Source organism: Gymnoscopelus microlampas (assembly GCF_963454915.1).
Source record: "Gymnoscopelus microlampas genome assembly, chromosome: 13".
NCBI lineage: Eukaryota > Metazoa > Chordata > Actinopteri > Myctophiformes > Myctophidae > Gymnoscopelus > Gymnoscopelus microlampas.
The window spans coordinates 22,874,900-22,897,111 of record NC_139950.1 but is presented as its reverse complement, the minus strand read 5'-3'; the positions used below and the strand labels follow the sequence as shown (position 1 = coordinate 22,897,111).

The window sequence follows — 22,212 nt, the reverse complement described above, 5'->3', positions numbered from 1 at the left end:
GGAACGGGGAAGCAGCCAGGATGAGTGTATGACGGGCATCATGTTCTGGGCTTGAACACATGACACTGTAATTAGGTTGTCTGAGGCCGCACTTTTTCAGTTCCCAAACAGTAAGATCTGAATTCTTAATCCATACTCAACACTGGTGGGGCTGATGTGTTGTGCATAATATATACAAAGTATGTTATACCAATGAATGACTAGTTGAGTACTGTATTGTATTTACATGCATAACAAAATGATCCATGATCAAATACTAAAATAAAATTTGACAATACATTTATTGACATGACATGACAAAACATATAAATATTTACAACATGACATGTTGAACTTCCATACAACTGTACGGAAAAACATTTAAAATGCAATGAAGCACCTTTGGTTGAAAACGTCACTGAATAAAACTTCAATTAACTTTTACATTTAAGAGTCCAAATATAAGTAGTGGCTGGGGCTGTGCATTTGATTGTTGGTCGTTGTAAGGCAGATATGGATGGATATTCCTTCCACATAGAAGATATAACTGGCCCATTATGGTACAGTCCACTATCTCCCTTGACAAACAGACCCCTTTGTACACAGAGCACCACATTCTGTCCGTCACAGGCGCCGTACATTTCTCTTGCTGCGAGCACTGCCTGGGAGAATAGCGGGCATCTTGGAGTGTCGAGCAATGCGGGGCGTCACCGTTCGGCAGGGGGTAGAGCCGTGGAAAGGTTCTTTGCAGCAGGTGCAGACTTCGAAGCCGCAGCTGGCACGCGTGCATGTTGCCCTTTGAGCCTCCGCCAGGTGCTTGGCAGGTGAGCCACAGCGTATACAAGAACGCAGAGACTCGTGTTGCTTTAGACCACCGGCCGCCTGTCAGGGGAAAATGAACACGCATGTTAAAAGGGAATGAAATGCTCAATGAATGAAACATGTCTTTGCTTGAACAGGCAGATTTGTTTTACACTGTGCCATAAGACTACCAAACCAGGTTTGTGATTTGTTTCTGCTCACCCTAATGCCAAATTCATACTTTTTGTCAATGTCATGTGTCGAAAATAGCCGACATGAAAGCTAACAACGCATTGCATCCGAAAGGCAAAAACTCTTAGGCGAGCCTGTAGATCGGCTACTTTTGCTGAATGTTCACCTTATGACATGCCCAGTTTTTAAAACATTGGCATAATTGCCCTCATCAGTTAGGGCCAGATATCGCACAAATTGGGCTTTAAAAAAAACAGTACTGACGCCATATAAACAACAACTCAAACTCACCTGCATGTATTCACTGAAGTGAGAATCATTGGACTTCTGAGAGGAAGAGGTTCGTCTGCCAGCCTTGTAGTTCGGGGTAGATGTGGATGAGGAAGGGGTGGGGGACGCAAGCGACTGCATGCCTGACAACACTACCCTGGAGAGGGTGGCATCTCTGGTCAGAAGGCACCAATTCTCCTGTCCTGAAGAGTTTCTGGACTCCTACAGAAAACAAATAATTAATATGAGGGGTGATGAACACATTATGGTACAGCAATCAGGAATTAACAGGTGCCAGTTCTAAAGAAACAAAACATTATGATGTTGATGTGAACATTGCATGTTTGTAGTACAGTAGAGAAGCAATCAGTACTTGTTCTGCCCTTGGTTAAATATAAAATGAAGGTCCAAACCAGAAAGGGCCAGAGTTATAAGTTTACGTAAGTGGAGGAGGAATCAAAGCGGTTAACTTAAAGGGTTAACTGCCAAAGATAGCAGATCTACAAGCTTACAACTCATCACAAAGCTATTTCTGCTATTTATTTATTTTCAATTATAAAATGATTAAATATGTCAGTAATGTATTTGTATTTTTAAGTTATTTGTCATATCTGCCCTGTGCCGTTTTTGATTACGAAGCCTAAACATTTTTTTAAATTCATATGCTCTAATGTGCAATGCCAAAAACACAATTAAATCGTTAATCACAATTATTTGTATGCCAACTAATAGTCAACTTGAATTGTGTAATCGCGAAAGCCCTACGCCTGAGTCGCTCGTGAGTCGTGACCATCCATTCAGAAAAGATGGGAGTGAATTTGTGTCCTTACCTTCAGCATCGCCTGAGCCTGTTGACACCTGTTGCGAGCAGCTGCATCTTCATTAATTATTTTCCTCCAGGACTTGCTCACCTTTCTACATCTGGGAAAACACACATGAAAACAAAAACATTAGAGTACAAGATGAAGATGGACCAGGTATACAAATATGCACTATTAGCTAAACAGGACGATTCAATAGTCAAAGCAACATGGTGTTTTTGTTTGTTTGTTTCGAATGGATTGGTTATGGCACTGTTCAAAGTTGGGGGTGTGGGAAAGTAGGAGACATTTGTTCTCCCCTGATCCGGCTACAACAGTTGTAGTACACATTTTTCTGACCTCAATACAGCTTATACAATGAAATGAATAGTACTGCATTAGAATAAAGAATATACTTCTAATAATAAAGAATACATCTGTACTTAGTTTATCGACTTATTCTTGTTCTGCACGTTGAACATTGGCTGATAAAGAATTCAAATTCAGGGTCCATAAAAGGTCTGTCAGCTAGCCAGATTTTCCACTCAACATAGATTTCCAGTTGCCCCATTACCTGATGAGGTCCATGTCTCCCAGCAAAGCCAGTACGTTGGTCAGCATCGCCCTCATGTTCCTGGACAGCAGAGAGTCTAATACATCCACATATTCCCTCCCCATATGGCCTCCGATTACTCTGTCCAATAAGTGGTGCTCTGCAACCTTATCCACCACACTCCAGTCATACCTGTAACATCAAAATCATAGAGATCAGCAGGTTGTTAAAGTTCAAAATCCACAACTTTTTAAATGTATTTGTTTTATGCCAGTGATGATGACATGCAAGATATATTGTTGCTGTGAGTGATGCAACTGTACCTCTTGCTTTTCTGGAAGCTCTTTCCAAGCTCTTCACACACAGCCTGCTGGAACTTCACTATGGGCAGCAGGTTGTGGTCACTCTGGGACAGAGAAGTGCTGGATGCCACAGAGTTTTGTGACGGCTTCTTAAAGTTGCACAGTTTAGGCGTAGAAGTCAATACAGTCCCAGAATGTGCTACGGCTGCCTTAAATTTGGATGGAGATCGAGTCGGCGCTCTTGACTTTTCTTGACGGAGTTTAGTCGGGGTGGAGTGCTCTTCCTCGCTTCCATGGTCAACATCATTTCTGCTGTTGTACAGGGACAGGTAGCCGCTGTCCTGCAACGACTCAACCAGCTCTCCATTGTGACCATTTTTGTTTTCCTTGTTGTTGACTGGCCCACTGTTGTTGAGAGAATACAATTCAGTAGTCACATCCACGGGTGTGAACTGGGGTTTGGCTGGGATGTGTTCTTTCAATGGGGAGGTTTTGGTGTGGAGGATTTGCTTAGCTGCTGTAGCTGCAGCAGACAAGTCTTTCTCCATGTTGCTGCATGGAGCCCTGACCTCCTCATAACTAGATGGGCATTTCATTGTCATCAGTTCACTTGGATATGCACAAATCATGAAGTCCACCCCTATAGGAAAAGCAAACAGAAATTGTATATTAGGCTAAGGGATATATAGTAGACTTATTACATCGAGCTGAACGACACCGTTCATGTATGCTAACTAGTCACAGCACTCTTAAAAACATATTTTAGACACATATCTCAATACGGGAGACAGCCTGCTCAACACAATACCTGAAACCATACATGTGTATTAGGAATATAAAGGCCATTTTCCTCTAGTAGTGATTTTATGCAGAGAACTGTGCAACATTCTACACATAGTTTTGGCGCGGTACGAATTTGGCGCAAAGACTAGGAGACGCAAACAGCTTGGTTTTAAAGTCGACTAAACAACAAACATTAAGTTTGACTCCTAAATACAACAACTATGAGACTATCTAGACTCTAGCTAGTTAAACTTTAAAGTAAAACTATTGAATTGCTTTAGTAATAAAACAAAGTATCGGGTCGCACTCCGTTTACGCGGCAACTCAGGCTATTTTAAATAAAATACAAAGACGACATGGCGGTTTCTAACCGTGCAGTTAATGTTATAGGACTAAACTTGTTTCTTAAACCAATTAGAAACACCTTTGAACGTATAGGCTACTATAACAAGTAAGAAGGTTAGCTGTGGCATTAGCTTGCTAGTAACTTAGCTTCAGTTGTGGACACGTCAACCAGCTACTTCTACCAAATACATACAATATAAAGCACTAGCCTCGGATCAAGACTATCATAGATGTATTTAATTGGTTTTGACATTTTTACATCTACATACATAGATACTAAAGTAAAACTTTGACTCGATAAAAAAAAAATACACCTATGATTCCAGGGCTAATAAAGCAACATCAAGCTGTATATGCAGTACGTTCTATAAAAACCTCTTACCTCGTGTATAGATTGTCTTTATTAAAACAATAGTCTCCTAGTTCTCCATGTAACAACAGGCTCTGGCTCTCTGGTCCAGCAGACTACACCATAGATATACCACCACCACCACTACTACTAGTACTACTACTTCCAATGCAGAAATATAAAGCGTATGAGCGCTGAGCCGCGAGCGCCAGATTGCTCGTTTAAAAATCGGTGCTAAAAGTCGTGCAACCAATGAGAGTGCAGTACGCCCAGCTGCACGGCGCATGCCAGTGTTGCCAGGTTTTGCGAGAGAAACAAGCAACCGGGTCTATGAAAACAAGCCCAAAAGAAGCGAGCCCTTTCACATATTTACATAGGCTATTTGAAAATATCAGATCTGCAAGCTCACAACGCGAGACATCGTGACGCGTTGTGCACTTGTAGATCTGCTGTTTCCCCCCCACGAAAAACCTTCAAAAACGTGGAATATTTTAACATTTTAACAACACAAATCTTGTATAGGGTCCCTGGCTTAAAATGTTTTCAGATGGGGGTCCGTAGACAAATATTGAAATATATATTAATTTGGGGTATTTCCTTGACTTGAAAATGTTTGAGAACCACTGGTTTAAACAACATCAGCAAACAAGCCCAAATAAAACTACACTTTAGAAACAAGCCCAGGAAACCGCAGCCCACAGCTACCAATATTTGACAAGCAACTTTGCAGAAAAACAAGCCCAAAGTCGCTTATAACAAGCGGACATGGCAACACTTCTAGCTGCACTGTGTTAGCTTTAAATCTGCACCCAATGGCAAGCGCGAGACAACCACGCCGGCGTGATGACGTCATAGTACTTGACAGGACCCCGACCCAGGAGGACCAGAGCGAGGCCTGTATATAATATAATATTGACAGTGGTGGAAAAAGTACTCACATTTTTTTACCTAATTAAAATACTGCAGTGTATGTATGGATACAATGTAGGTATGCAGGGGTCGTCAAAAGGGGGGCCCTCAGTGTTACTACAGGGGGGCCTCCAAATCTTTGTGTGATTGGGACTGTTTTTTTTTACATTAACCACATGAACCCTAGAATCCTTATTCTGAGGGGAACATTAGCCAAAAATAGCAGATCTACAAGCACACAATGCATCGCCTTGCAGAATGGCTATTTTGGCAAAGAGGGGGGAAAGGAGCAGACAAACTACAGAACCAACGGCCAAGTTTACTAAGTAAGTATTGAGGGTTTAAGTGGTTAAAGGTCTGAAAATAACATGAAGCCAACATATTAATAGAAAAGATGAGTCAACCAAAAAACACCAATTTACTCAACACTGACTACAGTGCTGTCACAGTCACACAAGATCTATGAAGCCATCTATGAAAAAGTTTAATCTGCAACACAATTTTATATGGTATGTAGTGGGGGTCCCTGCTTCATCTCTCTCTCAGCTAAGGGGTCCGTGGCTTGAAAAACATTGAAGACCCCTGGTTTACATGATCACTGCCAGGAGGGAGAGTCTGTGGATCATGTTATGAACTGTAGTCTCTTTCAGCGGGAAAGAGCATAGTGGCATAGCTAAGGGAGGTGGGAGTTGAAAAGATTACTTTAAAAAAAGCTGATTAGTGCAGCAGAGAACACGGGGAGGCAGTTTTTAGATTTATAAGCAACTGGTTTGTGGGATAGATTGTGAGTAAGGGCACTACTTATGTGATAAGCCCGATTATTAAGCCAGTGGTTCCAAGTGACAGAGACAAGACAAAAGAGAAGTGTGGCCTTGAACTGATGAGCAGAAATTGAAAAGACCAGTGAGTCGACTGTCACAATGCTGCCATCTAGTGGAGAAGACATTACATGTGATGTGCTCGATACCAAGTACCATAACCAAGTTACTTGCCCAGCAGCACATCAAGCTTTCAAACACAATACTGGTCTCCTGCAGTTGTTAATTTAAAGTTTAGCTCTAGAATTTCCCATGGATTGTCAGTTCAATGGCTGATCAGCCAAGTAAAATAGGTTCACCACACAGCAAAACAACAGTCTTTGTAGCCTAGAAGGCCTACCGTATGTGATATTGTTTAGTAAGACAATACTTGATACGTTTACCTTGTTTTAAAGAATTTCATGAAAGCAGGAATGGGGAAGCAGCAAGGATGAGTGTATGACAGGCCTCATGGTATGGGCTTGAACCCATGACACTGCAATTCAGTTGTCTGAGGCCACACTTTCAGTTCCCAAACAGTCAGATCTGAATTCTTAATCAATACTTGACACTGGTGGGGATGATGTGTGGTGTGCATAATAGACAAAGTAAAGAAACAGACTAGTTAATGAAAGGACTGCATTTACAAACAAAAATAAAATTTGACAATACAAATTTATTGAAATGTGTATTACAACATTGACAAAATATAACTTCCAAACTGTACAGATAAAAACATTTAAAATGCAATGAAGCACCCTTTTTGGTTAAAAACGTTACTGAATAAAACTCCAATAAACTTCTAGTTCACCCAAAAATACTTATTTTCTATCAATTACAGACCCCATGAAGCCTTGAATTATGGAGATTCATTCCATCACATTCCTGAGCCAATAATTTGATGACCGGCAGAGTAGGAGGGAGACTGTGCCGGTCATCAAATTGGCTTAGGAATGCGACACACTTTAAAAAATCTCCCTTAATTCAAGGCTCCATGGAGCGTGTAATTGATAGAAATCTTTTTTGGGTGAACTACTCCCGTAACAGTCCAAATATTCCCAACAAACAGACCCCTCTGTCCTCAGCACCACATTCTGTCTGTCACAGGCACCTTAGATTAGATAGTTACTGAATAAAACTCCAATAAACGTCTACATTTAAGACAAGAGTCCAAATATTGGTAGCAGCTGGAGCTGTGCATTTCAATTTAAGGCGGATATGGATGGATATTTCTTCTTCCACATAGAAGACAACTGGCACATTGTCCTCAGTGGTACAACCCATCTCCCTTGACAAACCGACCCCTTTTTACTCAGAGCACCACATTCTGTCCGTCACAGACGCCTTACATTTCTCTTACTGCGAGCACTGCCTGGGAGAATAGCGGGCATCTTGGAAGAGTGTCGAGCAATGCGGGGCGTCACCGTTCGGCAGGGGGTAGAACCGTGGAAGGTTTTGTGGCAGCAGGTGCAGAATTCGAAGCTGCAGCTGGCACGCGTGCATGTCGCCCTCTGAGCCTCCACAAGGTGCTTGGCAGGCGAGCCACAGCGTATACAAGAACGCAGAGACTCATGCTGCTTAAGACCGCCGGCCGCCTGTTAAGGGAAAATTAACGCATATGTTAGGGAGTGAAATGCTCAATGAATGAAACACAAACCCATTTCTTTGCTTGAACGGGCAGATTTGTTTTCCACTATGCCAGAAGTTTACCAAACCAGGTTTGTTTCTGCTCACCCCAATGCCCAATTCATACTTCGAAAATAGCCGATATGAAAGCTCACAACGCACTGCATCCGCAAGACAAAACTCTTTGCCATAAGGCTTGCAGAGCGGCCATTTTTGCCAAACGTTCACCTTATGACAGGCCCAGTTTTGAAAACATTGGCCTTATTTATCAGTTGAGGCCAGTGCCAGATATCGCACAAATGGGGCACCATATAAACAACTAAAACCAAACCCACCTGTGTGTATTCACTGAAGCGAGAATGAGAGGAAGGGGTTTGCCCGCCAGCCTTGTAGTTTGGGGTGGCTGAGGAAGGGGTGGAGAACGCAATTGACTGCATGCCTGATAACACTACCCTGGAGAGGGTGGCATCTCTGGTCAGAAGGCACAAATTCTCCTGTCCTGAAGAGATTCTTGACGCCTACAGAAAAGAAATAATTAATATGAGGGGTGATGAACACAGTATGGTACAACAATCAGGAATTAACAGGTGCCAGTTCTAAAGAAACAAAATATTATGGAGGGATGTTGATGTGAACATTGCATGTTTGTAGTACAGTAGACAAGTAATCAGTACTTGTTCTGCCCAAGTACCAAACCAGAAAGAACCAGTTATACGTTTACATAAGGCAACGTGTTGCATGACACTAAAGTACGCAAGATTGGAAAGCCTACAGTCTACCCCTTTCTATGTGTACTTTAAACATATGCATGAGTCGCTCATGACGATCCATTAAGAAAAGATGGGATCTGTGTCCTTACCGCCAGCGTCGTCCGAGCCTGTTGACACCTGTTGCGAGCAGCTTTATCTTCCTTAATTATTTTCCTCCATGACCGGCTCACCTTTCTACAGCTGGGAAAACACAAAAAACACACATTAAATTGCAGTACAAGATGTGGATGGACCAGGCATACAAATATTCACCATTAGCTAAACAGGATCATTGTTGCCAAAACAATATTTAAATGAGTTATATAGCACAAAGTTGTTCGTTCTGTGCTCACCCTGATGCCTATGCTACCTAAATTATTGAATAAAAATCAGTTTTTTTGGACTGGATCAGTTATGGAACTGGGAAACATTTTATGCAGCGCTCATGTTTTCCCCTAGTCCGAGTGCAACAGTAGTATTTTTCTGACCTCAATGCAGCTTAAACAATGAAATTACTCAAGATTACACTTCTAATAATAAAGAATACAGCTGTACTAGTTTATCGAACATTGCTGATCTAAAAGCTGATAGAATTCAAATTCAGGGCCCATAAAAAGTCTGTCAGCTAGACAGATTTTCCACTCAAACTAATGATAGATTTCCAGTCGCCCCGTTACCTGATTAGGTCCATGTCTCCCAGCAATGCCAGGATGTTGGTCAGCATCGCCCTCATGTTCCTGGACAGCAAAGAGGAGAATACATCCACATATTCCCTCCCCATATGCCTTCCAATCACTCTGTCCAATAAGTGGTGCTCTGCTACCTTATCCACCACACGCCAGTCATACCTGAAACATCACAAATAGAGAGCAGCAGGGTGTTAAAGTTAATATATTTTTTATGCCAGTGGAGATGCACGATATATTAATATAATAACGCTGCTGTGAGTGACGCAACTGTACCTCTTGCTTTTCTGGAAGCTCTTTCCGAGCTCTTCACACACAGCCTGCTGGAACTTCACTATGGGCAGCAGGTTGTGGTCACTCTGGGACAGAGCAGTGGTGGATGCCACAGAGTTTTGTGACGGCTTCTTCCAGTGGCACATTTTAGGCGTAGAAGTCAATACAGTCCTAGAACGGGCTACGGCTGCCTTACATTTGGATGGAGACCATTTAGATGGAGAACGAGACTGGGCTCTTGACTTTTCTTGACAGAGTTTAGTCGGGGTGGAGTGCTCTTCCTCGCTTCCCTGGTCAGCATCATTTCTGCTGTTGTATAGGGACAGGTAGCCGCTGTCCTGTACCTCATCCTGGATCAAGAGCTCTCCCGTGTGACTATTTTTGTTTTCCTTGTTGTTGACCGGCCCACTGTTGTTGAGAGAAAACAATTCAGTTGTCACTTCCATGGGTGTGAACTGGGGTTTGGCAGGGATGTGTCCTTTCAATGGGGAGGTTTTGGTGTGGAGGATATGCTTAGCTGCTGTAGCTTTCTCCGTGTTGCTGCATGGAGCCCTGACCTCCTCATAACTAGATGGGTATTTCATTGTTATGAGTTCACGTGGAGATGCACAAATCATGAAGTCCACCCCTATAGGAAAAGCAAACAGACATTGTATATTAGGCTAAGAGATATATAGTAGAATTATTGCATCAAGCTGAACGACACAGTTCATGTAGGCTACGCTAAACTAGTCACAGTACTCTTAAAACATTTTACACATCTCAATATGGGAGACAGCCTTCTCTTCACAATACCTGAAACCATACATTTGTATTAGTAATATAAAGACTATTTTCCTCTAGTAGTGATTTTATACAGAGAAATGTGTAACATTCTACACAGTTTTGGCGCGGTACGAATTTGGCGCAAAGACTAGGAAACGCAAACATACTAGATTGGTTTTAAAGTCGACTAAACAACAAACATTAAGTTAGACTCTTAAATACAACAACTATGAGACTATCTAGACTCTAGCTAGTCCAACTTTAATGTAAAACTACTTAATTAATCGCTGTAGTGACACATTATCGGGTCGCACTCAGTTTACGCGGCAACTCAGGCTATTTTAAATAAAATTCAAAGACGACATAGTGTTGTTTTTGAGTTTTCTAATAGTGCAGTTTCAGGCCTGAACTCACTTCTAAAAATCACACAAAACACTTGAACGTAGGCGACTATAACAAGTAATAAGGTTAGCTGTGGCGTTAGCTTGCTAGTAACTTAGCTTCAGTTGTGGACACATCGTGTAAATCTACCAAACACAATGAAGCAGTACGTTCCATATAAACCTCTTCTTACCTACTACCTCGTGTGTAGATTTTCGTCAAAAAAAATAGCCTCCTAGTTTTCCATGCAACAGGCTCTTATCTCCACAGGCTCTCTGGTGCAGCAGACTCCACTACTACTGCTGTGCAGCTACTACTAGTATTTCATGAATTAAAATAATGCGCCAGATTCCTCCTTTAAAATCGGTGCCAAAACTCGGTCAACCAATCAGAGCGCAGCTCGCACAGCTGCACCGCGCGTGCTTTAAATCTGTATCCAATGGCAGCGCAAGACATGATGGCGTCATAGTACTTCACAGGACCCCGACCCAGGAGGACCAGAGTGACGCCTGTATATAATATAATATAGTGGTTCTATATCAGTGGTGGAAAAAGTACTGAAATGTTTTACTTAAGTAAAAGTATCAATACTGCAATGTAGAAATACTCTGTTACAAATAAAAGTCCAGAGTTCAAAATTTACTTGAGTAAAAGTACAATGTCACAGTTCACACATTTTCAAATGTATAAATTGTATAAAAATCATTTGAAAAAAAAGATCACATTGTGAGCTTGTAGATCGGCTATTTTCAAATGGCCGACATGTATAGTGGTCGGCATGCCTGGAATGTTGTCATTTTAGTGGCAAGGCCACTTGGTCTTTGGTGCTGTCCATTTTTTTGAGGGCACAAAGGCCAAATGTCACGTCAGGAAGGCCATCAAATAAAACAAGAGTTTAGTCCATTGAAAGAATTCATTGAATTTAAGGAAGAAACAGAGGAGAAAGTGGTACAGTGACAGTCAGCTGGGGCATTAAGGCCACTGTGGCCTCAGGGCATGCCATTTTTTTTGAGGGGCACAAGGGCAAACTGGGTGGCCTCCCTGAAATTCCTGCCCTGGTGGTTGTAGTGTATGTTTTATAATAATAATAATAATAATAAAAATCTACAAAGTAACTAGTAACTAAAGTTTTCAAATAATTGTAGTGGAGTAAAAGTACGATATTTGCCTACAATATGTAGTGGAGTAGAAGTAAAAGTACTGAAAACTGGAAATACTCCATTAAAGTAAAAATACCTCATTTTTTTACTTAAGTACAGTACTCGAGTAAACATACTTAGTTACTCCACACCACTGGTTATATATGACTTATTTTAGTTATATATTATAGGAGGACCCCACTGATTTTCACCCATCCCAGAATGAAATGCACTACTTATGGGACTTAAGGCCAGTCCACACCAATGCAACTCCTTGCAACTCCTTGCAACATGCAACTTTAAGTTGCAACAACTTGCAACCATTATCCCCAATGGCAGTTGCGACTAGTTGCATTGGTGTGGACTGACCTTAAAACTGTTTTGTTGCAAGGAGTTGTGACTAGTTGCATTGGTACGGTCTGGCCTTTACAGTCACAAACCTGATTAGAAGTAAGCCAGTGGTTCTCAAAAGTTTTAATTCCGAATACCCCCGGGTCCCTGGACCCCACTTTAAGCAATAAAGTCTATAGTTACAGACAGTGAATGCAGTTATGGCAGGCCTTCTGTTGTGGTATCTTAACCTATGCTTAATATAGGCCCTTATACCTGTGGTATAGAATTAGGCCTCATGCTCATACCACATTTCACAAAATAGCAAAGAAAACAACAACAACAACAATCTGTGACTGTAAAATCACTTGGAGTCATGGGCCGTTTGATTTTTAATTAAACGTTTTGTTTGTAATTGCTGTGGTAGATTGGTGAAAACCATGGTGTCTTATGCCACGCTTTATTGAAATAAGAAAGGACAACAATATAAAGAATATACTAAACTAATTAGATATCAACTTAATATAGTGTTTGTGTGAGTGCCAGACCTAGGAGGGGGCATTCCCAGACACAGGGAGTCTCTGGGGCCCCCATTGTGAGACTATTTAGACTGGAACTCTCATATGCATAGTTTCACACCCCTGGGTGGAATGTGTCGGTGGGCTGTTTCAGTGAAACCACACAGCAGCCTGGGATGGGGGATGTTTCTTCTTCTTCTTTACTTTAGTTTCTTAAAAAAGAAAGAAAGAAAAGAAAAAACACAAGAAAATGTTAAATGACAAAATAGGCCTATATTTAACAATATCAAGGTTCAGGGATTTTAGTTTCACATGTAGGTCTACAGCTGAGGAAACATTTGCAGGCACATTTGCAGGCAATGTTCTTATTGTCCTCAACTGTGTGTGTGTGTGTGTGTGTGTGTGTGTGTGTGTGTGTGTGTGTGTGTGTGTGTGTGTGTGTGTGTGTGTGTGTGTGTGTGTGTGTGTGGGGACAAAAATGAAATAAAAGTGACTATGAAATCACATGACATCGCGCACGGTGATATAATAGGGAAACGTTCTAAAAACAACAGGAAAAATTGTTGTCCGTAGATTATAACACTTCCATACTGAAATCATTGTGGTCAGTCACAGCCTACATCATTTGCATACCAACCGGCATATGCTAATTCTTTAATGAACCAAGAGCCACAATGGGCGGCTTAAAGAGTTGCTAATGCCTGTCAAAGTCAAATAGATCCATACTGTGACAGAGCAGCAGAGGTATGGTATTGGTATGGCGGTCACTTCACGATAAGGCAGTGGTTCTCAAAGTGGGGACCGGTTTTACAACTTTACCCTATTGAGAATATTCAGATACTTGAAAATAGTAGATCTACAAGCTCACAGCTTGTGGCGATGCGAATTCCCTGTGAGCTTTTAGATCAGATATTTTAAAAAAACGTGAACAATGTGCAAATGTTTGAATGTATTACATAATACATGGCACAAATATGTTCAGATGGGGCCCAACATACATAATATTCATTTCGGGGTCCTCCTGAGTTGACATGAACAAGTTTAAGAGCCCCCCCCCCCAGAGCCCCCCAAGAAGAGAAGGTCCTTCGAAAAGGTTATCCTGCGGAGGGCGGCAGAGAGCTGTCTAGCGAGCCCATATTATAACCATAGAGGTATAATATAACGATTATAACTCTATGGTAGCGTTGGCAGGTTTTGTGAGAGAAATAAGCAACCAGGTCTAGGAAAACAAGCCCAAAATAAGCAACAAGGCCACATGAGCACTTAAAACCTATGATGCGTCGGCTATTTGAAAATAGCCGATTTACAAGCACACAACGCGTCACATCGTGACACTTTGTGAGCTTGTAGATCTGCTATTTAAAAAAAAACTTGCAATAAAATGTGGAATATTTGGAAAAATAATTGAAACATTCTAACAACACAATGCTCCCTGGGCACAAAACCTTTTCATGAAAATATTTGAGAACCACTGGTTTAAACAATAATTTAAAATGTACCCATTTTTACAAGCAACTATACAGAAAAATAAGCCCAAAGTCGCTTATAATAAGCCGACATGGCAACACTGCTCTAGCCTTCCGTGATTTCGTGTGCAATGCGCATGTGCAAACTACATCCAACATGTCTGCGCCCTTGGACGCCGACATGACAACAACGGTGGGAAATACATTTGCATCAACATCGCAAACATTTCATTCCTAAAAGTAATTTGAATAGTTTATGAATGAAACTCATCGCGTGGTTGTAAGGTGCAAAGAGCCAAGTACTAGTTGAAGAAGTATTTTAGGTCAAAACTAGGCATTTTTTACTGTACTTTTTTCTCCTCTGTTTGTACCCTTTCAGTCATGTTTATAGGTGCTCTTTTGGTAATGTTGCTTGTTTTATGTATGGGGACTACGGATGAAAATTACCATTCTTGCTAAATCCGGTGTATTTACACGGCATTGTATCTGTGGTGTTTAATTGAATTAATGTGCGCTGCCCCTTCCAAATAAACATATAAATAAAGTAGCATAATGTTCCACAGACGAGTTTCTCACATGTTTCCCATTGGGAAGAATATTGTTGTGGGTCTGTTGGTGCCTCATTGTTTTCCAAAACCACCAACTGTCACGTTTCATCAGAGATTTGGATTTCATAAACGGTCCTCCACCAGAACTCTGCATACTGGTCTGCCATTGATGTTGACTAAATTACTGACTGTCGATGAGATCTTTGCTCGAAGATCTCTGCAGGACTATTGTAAGAAGCTGGAGAGTGATTATGGTGAATGTTTGAAACTGGTCAACAACAACAGTATGACAGGAGACCAGGGGGGTGAAGAGGAACTGAAGGCAAAGAGGACTAAAGTATCGCGGCTGGCACCGCTCATCCACTGCATCAGAGCGCTGGAAACCAAACAGAAAGATATGGCAGAGACTGAGTCACTACTGAAAGGTGAGACCTCACCCAGTGGTGGTAAAAGTACTCACATTCAAATAAAATAAAAGTATCAATATTGCAATGTAGCAATATTCTGTTACAAGTAAAAGTCAAGAATTAAAAATGTATTTGAGTAAAAGTACCAAAGTATTGGCATTAAAATGTACATAAAGTACGAAAAGTAAAAGTCCCCATTATGCAGAATGGTCCCATTTCACAGGTTTCAAATGTATAAATGTTTAAGAATCTTTTGAAATTAGCAGATCTACATCTATTCACAAAAAAGTTTTAATAGGGCTGATGTTAATGTATGTTTTATAATAATAATCCAAATCTACAAAGTAACTAGTAACTAAAGTTTTCTAATCATTTGTACTTGAGTAAAAAGTACAATATATAATATAAAATGAAAGTATAACAAATTGGAAATACTCCAGTAAAGTAAAAGTACATACAAATTGTACTTAAGTAAATGTACTTAGTTACTTTCCTCCACTAGTGAGACCACAGAACCCCTGGCTAATGTTTGCCAGACAAGTAGAAGCATACACATTAAAGCTGTTTATGTTCATGTTCTGTCAAGATGTTAAGAGTAGGCCTCAGGAGGCCCAATCAGAGTTATATTTATTGCAGTTAGTAGTGACGCTAATTGCGGTAGCTATAAGTGTCACTTCTTGAGGTTACAAACGAGCACAGCACACCAAAAGACAACATAACGACTAATGACTGGAAAACATTGCCTGGCACAACTTAGTGAAGCATAACATGTCTTGTGTTGTGTCCTCATAGATGAAGATCCAGACCTGCGTGAGCTGGCAGACCTGGAGAGAGAAGCCTGTCTCTATGACATTCATGACATCAGACAAAGGGTACAAATTATACACATACAAAAGAAGACTGAATAATATTTTAAGTTACTACAATAGAAGATACCGAAATGTAAACAAAGGTAGCTATGATTATAGTGTCAGTTATGTAACTTTCCCCCGGTTTTCTGCGCAAGTGCTGACATTTTTACAATTGAGATAATAGAGCCTCAACAGAAGAGCAGGGAGACAAAATACAACCACCCCAATTGTATAAGTTATATTGAATTAACAAACTCTACCATACAGATTGAACAAAACATAGGCTATTTGTTCTCACATGAACTTGAATGTCTCAAGCAACCCGTTCTGTTCCATCAATTAGATCCTGGGTCTGTTGATCCCTGAGGAGGAATTGGACCAGAGCGACCTTGTCCTTGAAGTCACAGCTGGTGTCGGTGGTCAGGAGGCAATGTTGTTCACAGCTGAGGTTAGAGTTTTAGTAGTAATAACAAATAATTTGTATATGAGTGAATTCATTATTTTATTTAAGTGTTATGCCACCTTGTGGCCCATCCTTCATGGGATTATATGACACCTTTTCAGACAGTTACAATATTTAAAAAATATATTACTATTATTAGTATATGTCATTCATTGCTAATGAAATGCCGTTGACATATAGCATGCAACGAAGGAAAGTGCACACTAAAAGCAGAATATTTTTCCACTTCATCATCACACAGCCATGTATTATTTCTGGTCTTTGTCATCAAGGGCTGTGTAATGCCTAATGCCCAAGTTGCTGCTTGCTTAAAATAACAGATTTTCAAGCTAACATTTAATAATGCTCTTATTTGTTCTCTGTGTAACAATGAATATTTCTTTGTTATTTTCTGACCTGCAGGTATTTGATATGTACCAGGGTTTTGCTCAGCACCAGGGCTGGGCCTTCGATATCCTTGAGTACATGACCAGTGAGATAGGTAAGAGATTCGCTCTGTAACATAATTACTGTACAGTCAGTCACTGAATGACTGTAATAATATTCAGTACTTTTGGGCTTTTTTTGGGTAATGCCTTCCTGGTAGTTAAACCTATAAGTGTAAGTGTTGGAAAGCGTCTGACTCTGTTGCCGTTGCACGTTGTAGGGAAGCGTCGAATAGCAGTGCGCTTGTTGTTGAAAAAGAATTCAAGCCATAGGCTATTTTTAGCACCATAGTAGCAGCCTGTCGGTGTCGTCTCTCAGGTGCATTCAGCAACTTTTTTTCACACCTTCCAACCCACATTCCCGACTTCATTCGACTGCCAGTCTGTAGTAATCTGTTGTATTCTGTTTGGTGGAGAGCTAACATGTATCTTGTGTCCATCTTGTGTTTTCAGGTGGGTTGCGGCACGCTTCAGCCAGCATCAGTGGCCTCCAAAGCTACAAGAGGATGAAGTTTGAAGCTGGGGTCCATCGCGTCCAGAGGGTCCCCAAAACAGAGAAACAGGGACGCATGCACACCAGTACCATGACTGTTGTTGTACTGCCACAACCAACTGAGGTGACACTTAAAAGAGTTAAAGGAAGGCTTCACCCCTTTTCAACCTTATCTTTGTATAATTGGTCCTCAATAATGCTCATAATGAAATGTTACAATTTCTCTCTACTTGTTCTGTGTCTCAGAGGGCTGTGGCCAGTTCAGAAACCCGCCTACCAGCAACATCATCGTTAGGCAGAATTTTTTTCTTAAACAATATTTCCATTTTTCTACTAATGCTAGAACAATGGCTTCCACTATAGTAAGCATGCTAACTTTCCAGGAATAAATAGCCTGCAGTTTCTATTAGCTTGGATTCCCCATAGATGATGTCACTGGTAGGCAGGTTTCTGAACTGTCCACAGCCCTCTTCTGAGACACAGAACGAGTAGAGAGAAATTGTACCATTTCATTATGAGCATTAGTGAGGACCAATTATACGAAGATAAGGTTGAAAATGGGTGAAGTCGTCGTTTAATTAATTGCAGCATTTTCTAAACACTTATTTACACGGAAGAAATGGCAAAAAAAAAAAACGTAGTCATGGTCTTGGTGAGTGTTGATATCGCTATGCGTGTCTGCATTAAATGTGGGTGCACATTTTGGCTGATCGTTTGCTTTCCCTCCTCAGATCGCTTTCACTATAAACCCTAAAGACCTGAAGATAGAGACCAAAAGGGCCAGTGGAGCTGGAGGCCAACATGTCAACACCACAGACAGCGCAGTGAGAATAGTGCATTTACCTACTGGTAATTACTGTTCATTACTGTACTAATAATAATGTTGAACAGAAATGAATAAAATGATAGCTATTTGTAGATGCAATTCAAAATGGTGCTAATTTAGCCATGCACCACATGGCAGTGTTATATGATCTAATGAGCCTGGCCTGGCCTAAATCATTCATACTGGTTTAACAACGTTGTTTGTATTGATAGAAAAGGGAAATTGGTCATGATGATTTCTCAAATATTTTTTTTGTGTTTGTAGGTGTGGTGGCGGAGTGTCAACAAGAGCGATCACAGATAAAGAACAGGGAAATGGCCATGAAGAGCCTGAGAGCCAAACTCTTTTCCATGAGACTGGAGGAGGAGACTAGCAAACGCTACAATGCACGCAAAGTACAGGTGGGATAACATACAAATATACCACAAAGTACAAGTGGGGTAATATACAGGTATAATGCAAAGTACAGGTGCGATAACATACAAATATACTACAGGTGGCATAACATAGAGATATAATTCAAAGTATATAGCAGGTATAATGCAAAGCAGTGGCAGCTGGTAAATTAAATAATCACAGAGGAAGGGAGAGATATGATATAAGTACAAAAGACATGCACATCCTAGACCTACTAGGTAGGATACTGTATCAAAACAGCTCACCAAGCAGAAAAAAATACATCTGCACGAGGTAGCTCTCGTTTGCAAAGATTTTATGAGCACTAGGCTTCATGAGACGTCTACAATAAAATCTTTGCAAACGGAAGCTACCTGGTGTGAAGATTTATGGGAGATGGGAGAGATAAACCATTTATATAAATAAGTCAGAAATTCAATTCAAGATTTGTTTTACTACATGGGGCATGTATTGATCATATTCATGATAAATTACAAATGCAAAAAATCCTTGTCACCTGTAACCTGACAAAACAAATTACAGAAGACTGGAAGCAATAATCATTATTCTCTAAAGAGTAAAATAAAGGATATTGTTAAAGGACTGGACACTTCTGTTTCAGAGGAAATATTCTGAGATCAGGACTATGTTGGACACACGTCATTTAATCTGGTGAAAAATAAAGGCACACAATTAAAACGTCTTTCGTCAAAGATTTTATCAATTGAAAGCTGACCATTCCTAGGCCTATTTGTGTGGTATGCTACCAATTTAACCAAGTTAAATGTACCTTTCTCAATAGAATATGGAGTGTTTTAGGAATTCAGAAATACAATACAGTAACCCAATTACTGCTTTATTTCTCCCGTCTCCAGATTGGTACCAAAGCCCGGTCAGAGAAGATCCGTACGTACAACTTCGCCCAGGACCGGGTCACTGATCACCGTGTAGGGAAGACTGTGCATAGCATCAAGGAGTTCCTGATAGGGGAGGAGCTACTGGAGGAAATGAATTCCTCCCTGGAGGATTTCTCCAATCAGGAGATGCTCATGGACCTCCTTGGAGAAAATGAGTATTGACTGACTCTCTGTCAGTTTCAAAAAACAGATAAATCTTTGGATTATAGACAATGAATAGTCAAGGATCTTTGTAGTGCAACAGGGTGCATCATCTGTACTAGAAATGTGCTGGTTCCAAATGGTCAAATTCCATGTACAAACTGGGAAAAATCCTTGACCTCTCCTGAAACGGAGCACTTATTTCAGGAATTATGACCTGCCTTAAATTGTATGTAAAAACTTTATGGAAATGAACAGCATATATTCTATGTCAACACGTGAAATGGAAGCTTCCTGGTGAATCTTGTCAAACCTATTGCACATGTACTATTGTGTTTACACTGACCAAGGAAACCCGAAAATAACTTATTCTGATCTGGTAGCAGTGTTATACAATAAACAGCCATAAGGAATCCTGAGATTTTATTGAGATGTTATTTTACTGTACTATGAAACGACAATGCGGTTCACACAGGAGAGAAAACATACTAGTGTAGTGGTGTCATCAGAGTCCATATAGGCTGTTATGCTAGGTAGGCAGTTTGACAGGTTGTATTAACCACTTTCAACCTTATCGCGGAAAAAGCAGATCTACAAGCTCATTACGGACCACGACGAATGACAAAGTATAAAATAGGGCTTAAGTGGTTATTAAGTCCACCAGGTGGCATCAAACAGAGAGAATCCATAGAGTCCAATGATCTCACAAGTTGATCTGGATAGTAGATGTAAAAAATTATAATAATACAATTCCGAGGACGGCTGGGGTCCCATATATGACAATGACAGCACACTCCTCTCTGGGAAGCAAACTATTTCAAGGGAATATACACATCTATATTACATTATAAAAGATCAATTACAAATAAGTAAATCAACACATTTGTTTATTTTAGTTAGCCTAAATATTGCTCTGTTGTGAAAAGTATATGACTTGTAATCATTAAGATTGTGTGATATAAAATCTGAAGACACCCATCTACCTTTACTAAACGATGTAGGCCTATTAACAACGCTGCTTGAGGGCAAACTATAGAGCAAACCAGCCCTGTTAATCGATGCTCACATAATAGAATAGTTCTATTATATAGCTAAATGTATATTATGCTGCAACAAATATTTAGCAGTATTTGTTAGATTGGTTTGGTAGCGCTGTGAGGCGTTGTGAGCTTGTAGATCGGCTATTTTTGGCAAAGAGGTTTGGTGTAGTGGGGAAAAAAAGAGCAGACCAAGTACAAGTTTTCTAAGTATTGAGGCTTTAACCGGTTAACTGAAAATGCATGAATCCAATGCAACGCTACACAAGTCTGAAGTTATATGAAATCAATGAAAAAGTTTAATGTTATACAATATGTAGTGGGGGGGGGTCCCTGCTTCATCTCTCTCTAAGCTAAGGGGTCCTTGGCCTGAAAAACGTTGAAGTCCACTGCTCTAGTAGATACTACCCTGTTACTACCAGGCCCAGCAGCAGCTCATGTTACAATAGAAGAGTCCATCCTTCTTCAACTACATATCCCAGGATCCCAAGCACCAGCAGCACCAAGGTTGACTAATTGAAAGTCGATTCATCGTGCGGCTCCCCTCGCCCACTCTCCTCTCTCTCCGTCCACTCCAGTTTTCTCTCTCAACAAACAGTCACATCCATCCTTCCAGCCCAGCGCTAGTACCGCTAGCCACGGAGGATAATATATAGCTATCACTGCAATAGGGGAATATTGACACGCAATGACATATCGGATTGGAAGTCGCTCGGGAAAATGACTTTTCGGCATCTTCGTGCTAATTCGTCGGCGTGCATACTCACTTATCATCCTAGAAGTGTCGCTTTCACTTCGAGCGTTGTGGCTAAGAAGCTAAGCTAGCGAGTCAGTTCATCAGCTGTTCGTTGTTTTTATGTGGGATTTGTTTTTGGACAAAGCCTGTCGGATGCTGGACGAATGCGGTTAGTGAACTTGTCAGTGCAACGGGCGGCTTGCATATGTCTGGCCATGTTTGTGAACTGAGTACATGTAGTTTTTTCAAGAAACTAGCGAGAGGGGAAAGGTTCTGTATGAAAGAGGAGGGGGGGGCTGTGTGGAAGACAGAACAGAAGAAGAGGAAGGGGAGCTGAGGAAGACTAGACACAGAGCAAAAGAAGAGGAGGGGGACAACAGAAGAAGAGGAAGAGGAGCTGAGGAAGACAGAACAGAAGAAGAGGAAGGGGAGCTGAGGAAGACAGAACAGAAGAAGAGGCTCGTAGAGGGAAGACATCCTGATGCCAGTGATGGCAAACGAGCCGATCATTCTAAATGTTTATGACATGGTAAGTTGCCTTGGTGGGAAACATGTCACAAAAGATGTCACTTAATAACTTATCACACAATAAGGCTCTGGAAGTGTGTCCAACATTTTGATGAATGAACACTGATTTTACTGTGTGGCATCATTCAATGTGACACACACACACACACACACACACACACACACACACACACACACACACACACACACACACACACACACACTCAGATGTGTGAAATATTGTTGTGTTGTGTCGGCGTAGTTTCATTGCCATATTGGGAGTGGAGCAAAATGACTAATTGGGAACGCTAAGCTTCTATGGCCAAAACAGTGAAGTCAGGTGAACAGAAGTCACACTTCCAGGCAGAAGTTCTGCCCAAGAAAGTTGACCAGTTTCCCCTCATAGCACTCATGCACTACTGAAAATAGCCACAGTTGCTAGAGACAAACTT

The 22,212-nt window shown here is 40.9% G+C and overlaps 3 protein-coding genes across 3 annotated transcripts in view; 2 read left to right on the top strand and 1 right to left on the bottom strand.

Annotated features, from left to right (window-relative positions):
* Positions 1-262: 262 nt before the first annotated feature.
* Positions 263-10,855, bottom strand: fbxo5 (F-box protein 5). The gene is made up of 11 exons (XM_084076059.1): positions 10,761-10,855; positions 9,418-10,042; positions 9,133-9,303; positions 8,566-8,656; positions 8,042-8,224; positions 7,441-7,675; positions 2,919-3,537; positions 2,617-2,787; positions 2,073-2,163; positions 1,264-1,464; positions 263-861 (listed from the first exon to the last, which is right to left on the bottom strand). The coding sequence occupies exons 2-11, from the start codon at positions 10,029-10,031 to the stop codon at positions 604-606; spliced, it is 2,634 nt and encodes an 877-aa protein (XP_083932185.1). The 5' UTR covers positions 10,032-10,042; positions 10,761-10,855; the 3' UTR covers positions 263-603.
* Positions 10,856-14,181: 3,326 nt separating this feature from the next.
* mtrf1l (mitochondrial translational release factor 1-like) lies at positions 14,182-19,832 on the top strand. The gene is made up of 8 exons (XM_084076344.1): positions 14,182-14,986; positions 15,761-15,840; positions 16,163-16,267; positions 16,685-16,763; positions 17,161-17,324; positions 17,932-18,049; positions 18,291-18,427; positions 19,298-19,832. Exons 1-8 carry the CDS (start codon positions 14,566-14,568, stop codon positions 19,499-19,501), a joined length of 1,308 nt encoding a protein of 435 aa, XP_083932470.1. The 5' UTR covers positions 14,182-14,565; the 3' UTR covers positions 19,502-19,832.
* A 1,284-nt stretch (positions 19,833-21,116) lies between these two features.
* The window catches only part of desi2 (desumoylating isopeptidase 2), a 32,308-nt gene continuing 31,212 nt past the window's right edge, over positions 21,117-22,212 (top strand). The window contains exon 1 of the mRNA XM_084075689.1: positions 21,117-21,782. Within this exon, the coding sequence (XP_083931815.1) occupies positions 21,735-21,782 (48 nt within the window). The 5' untranslated portion in view covers positions 21,117-21,734. The remainder of the gene's footprint in view (positions 21,783-22,212) is intronic.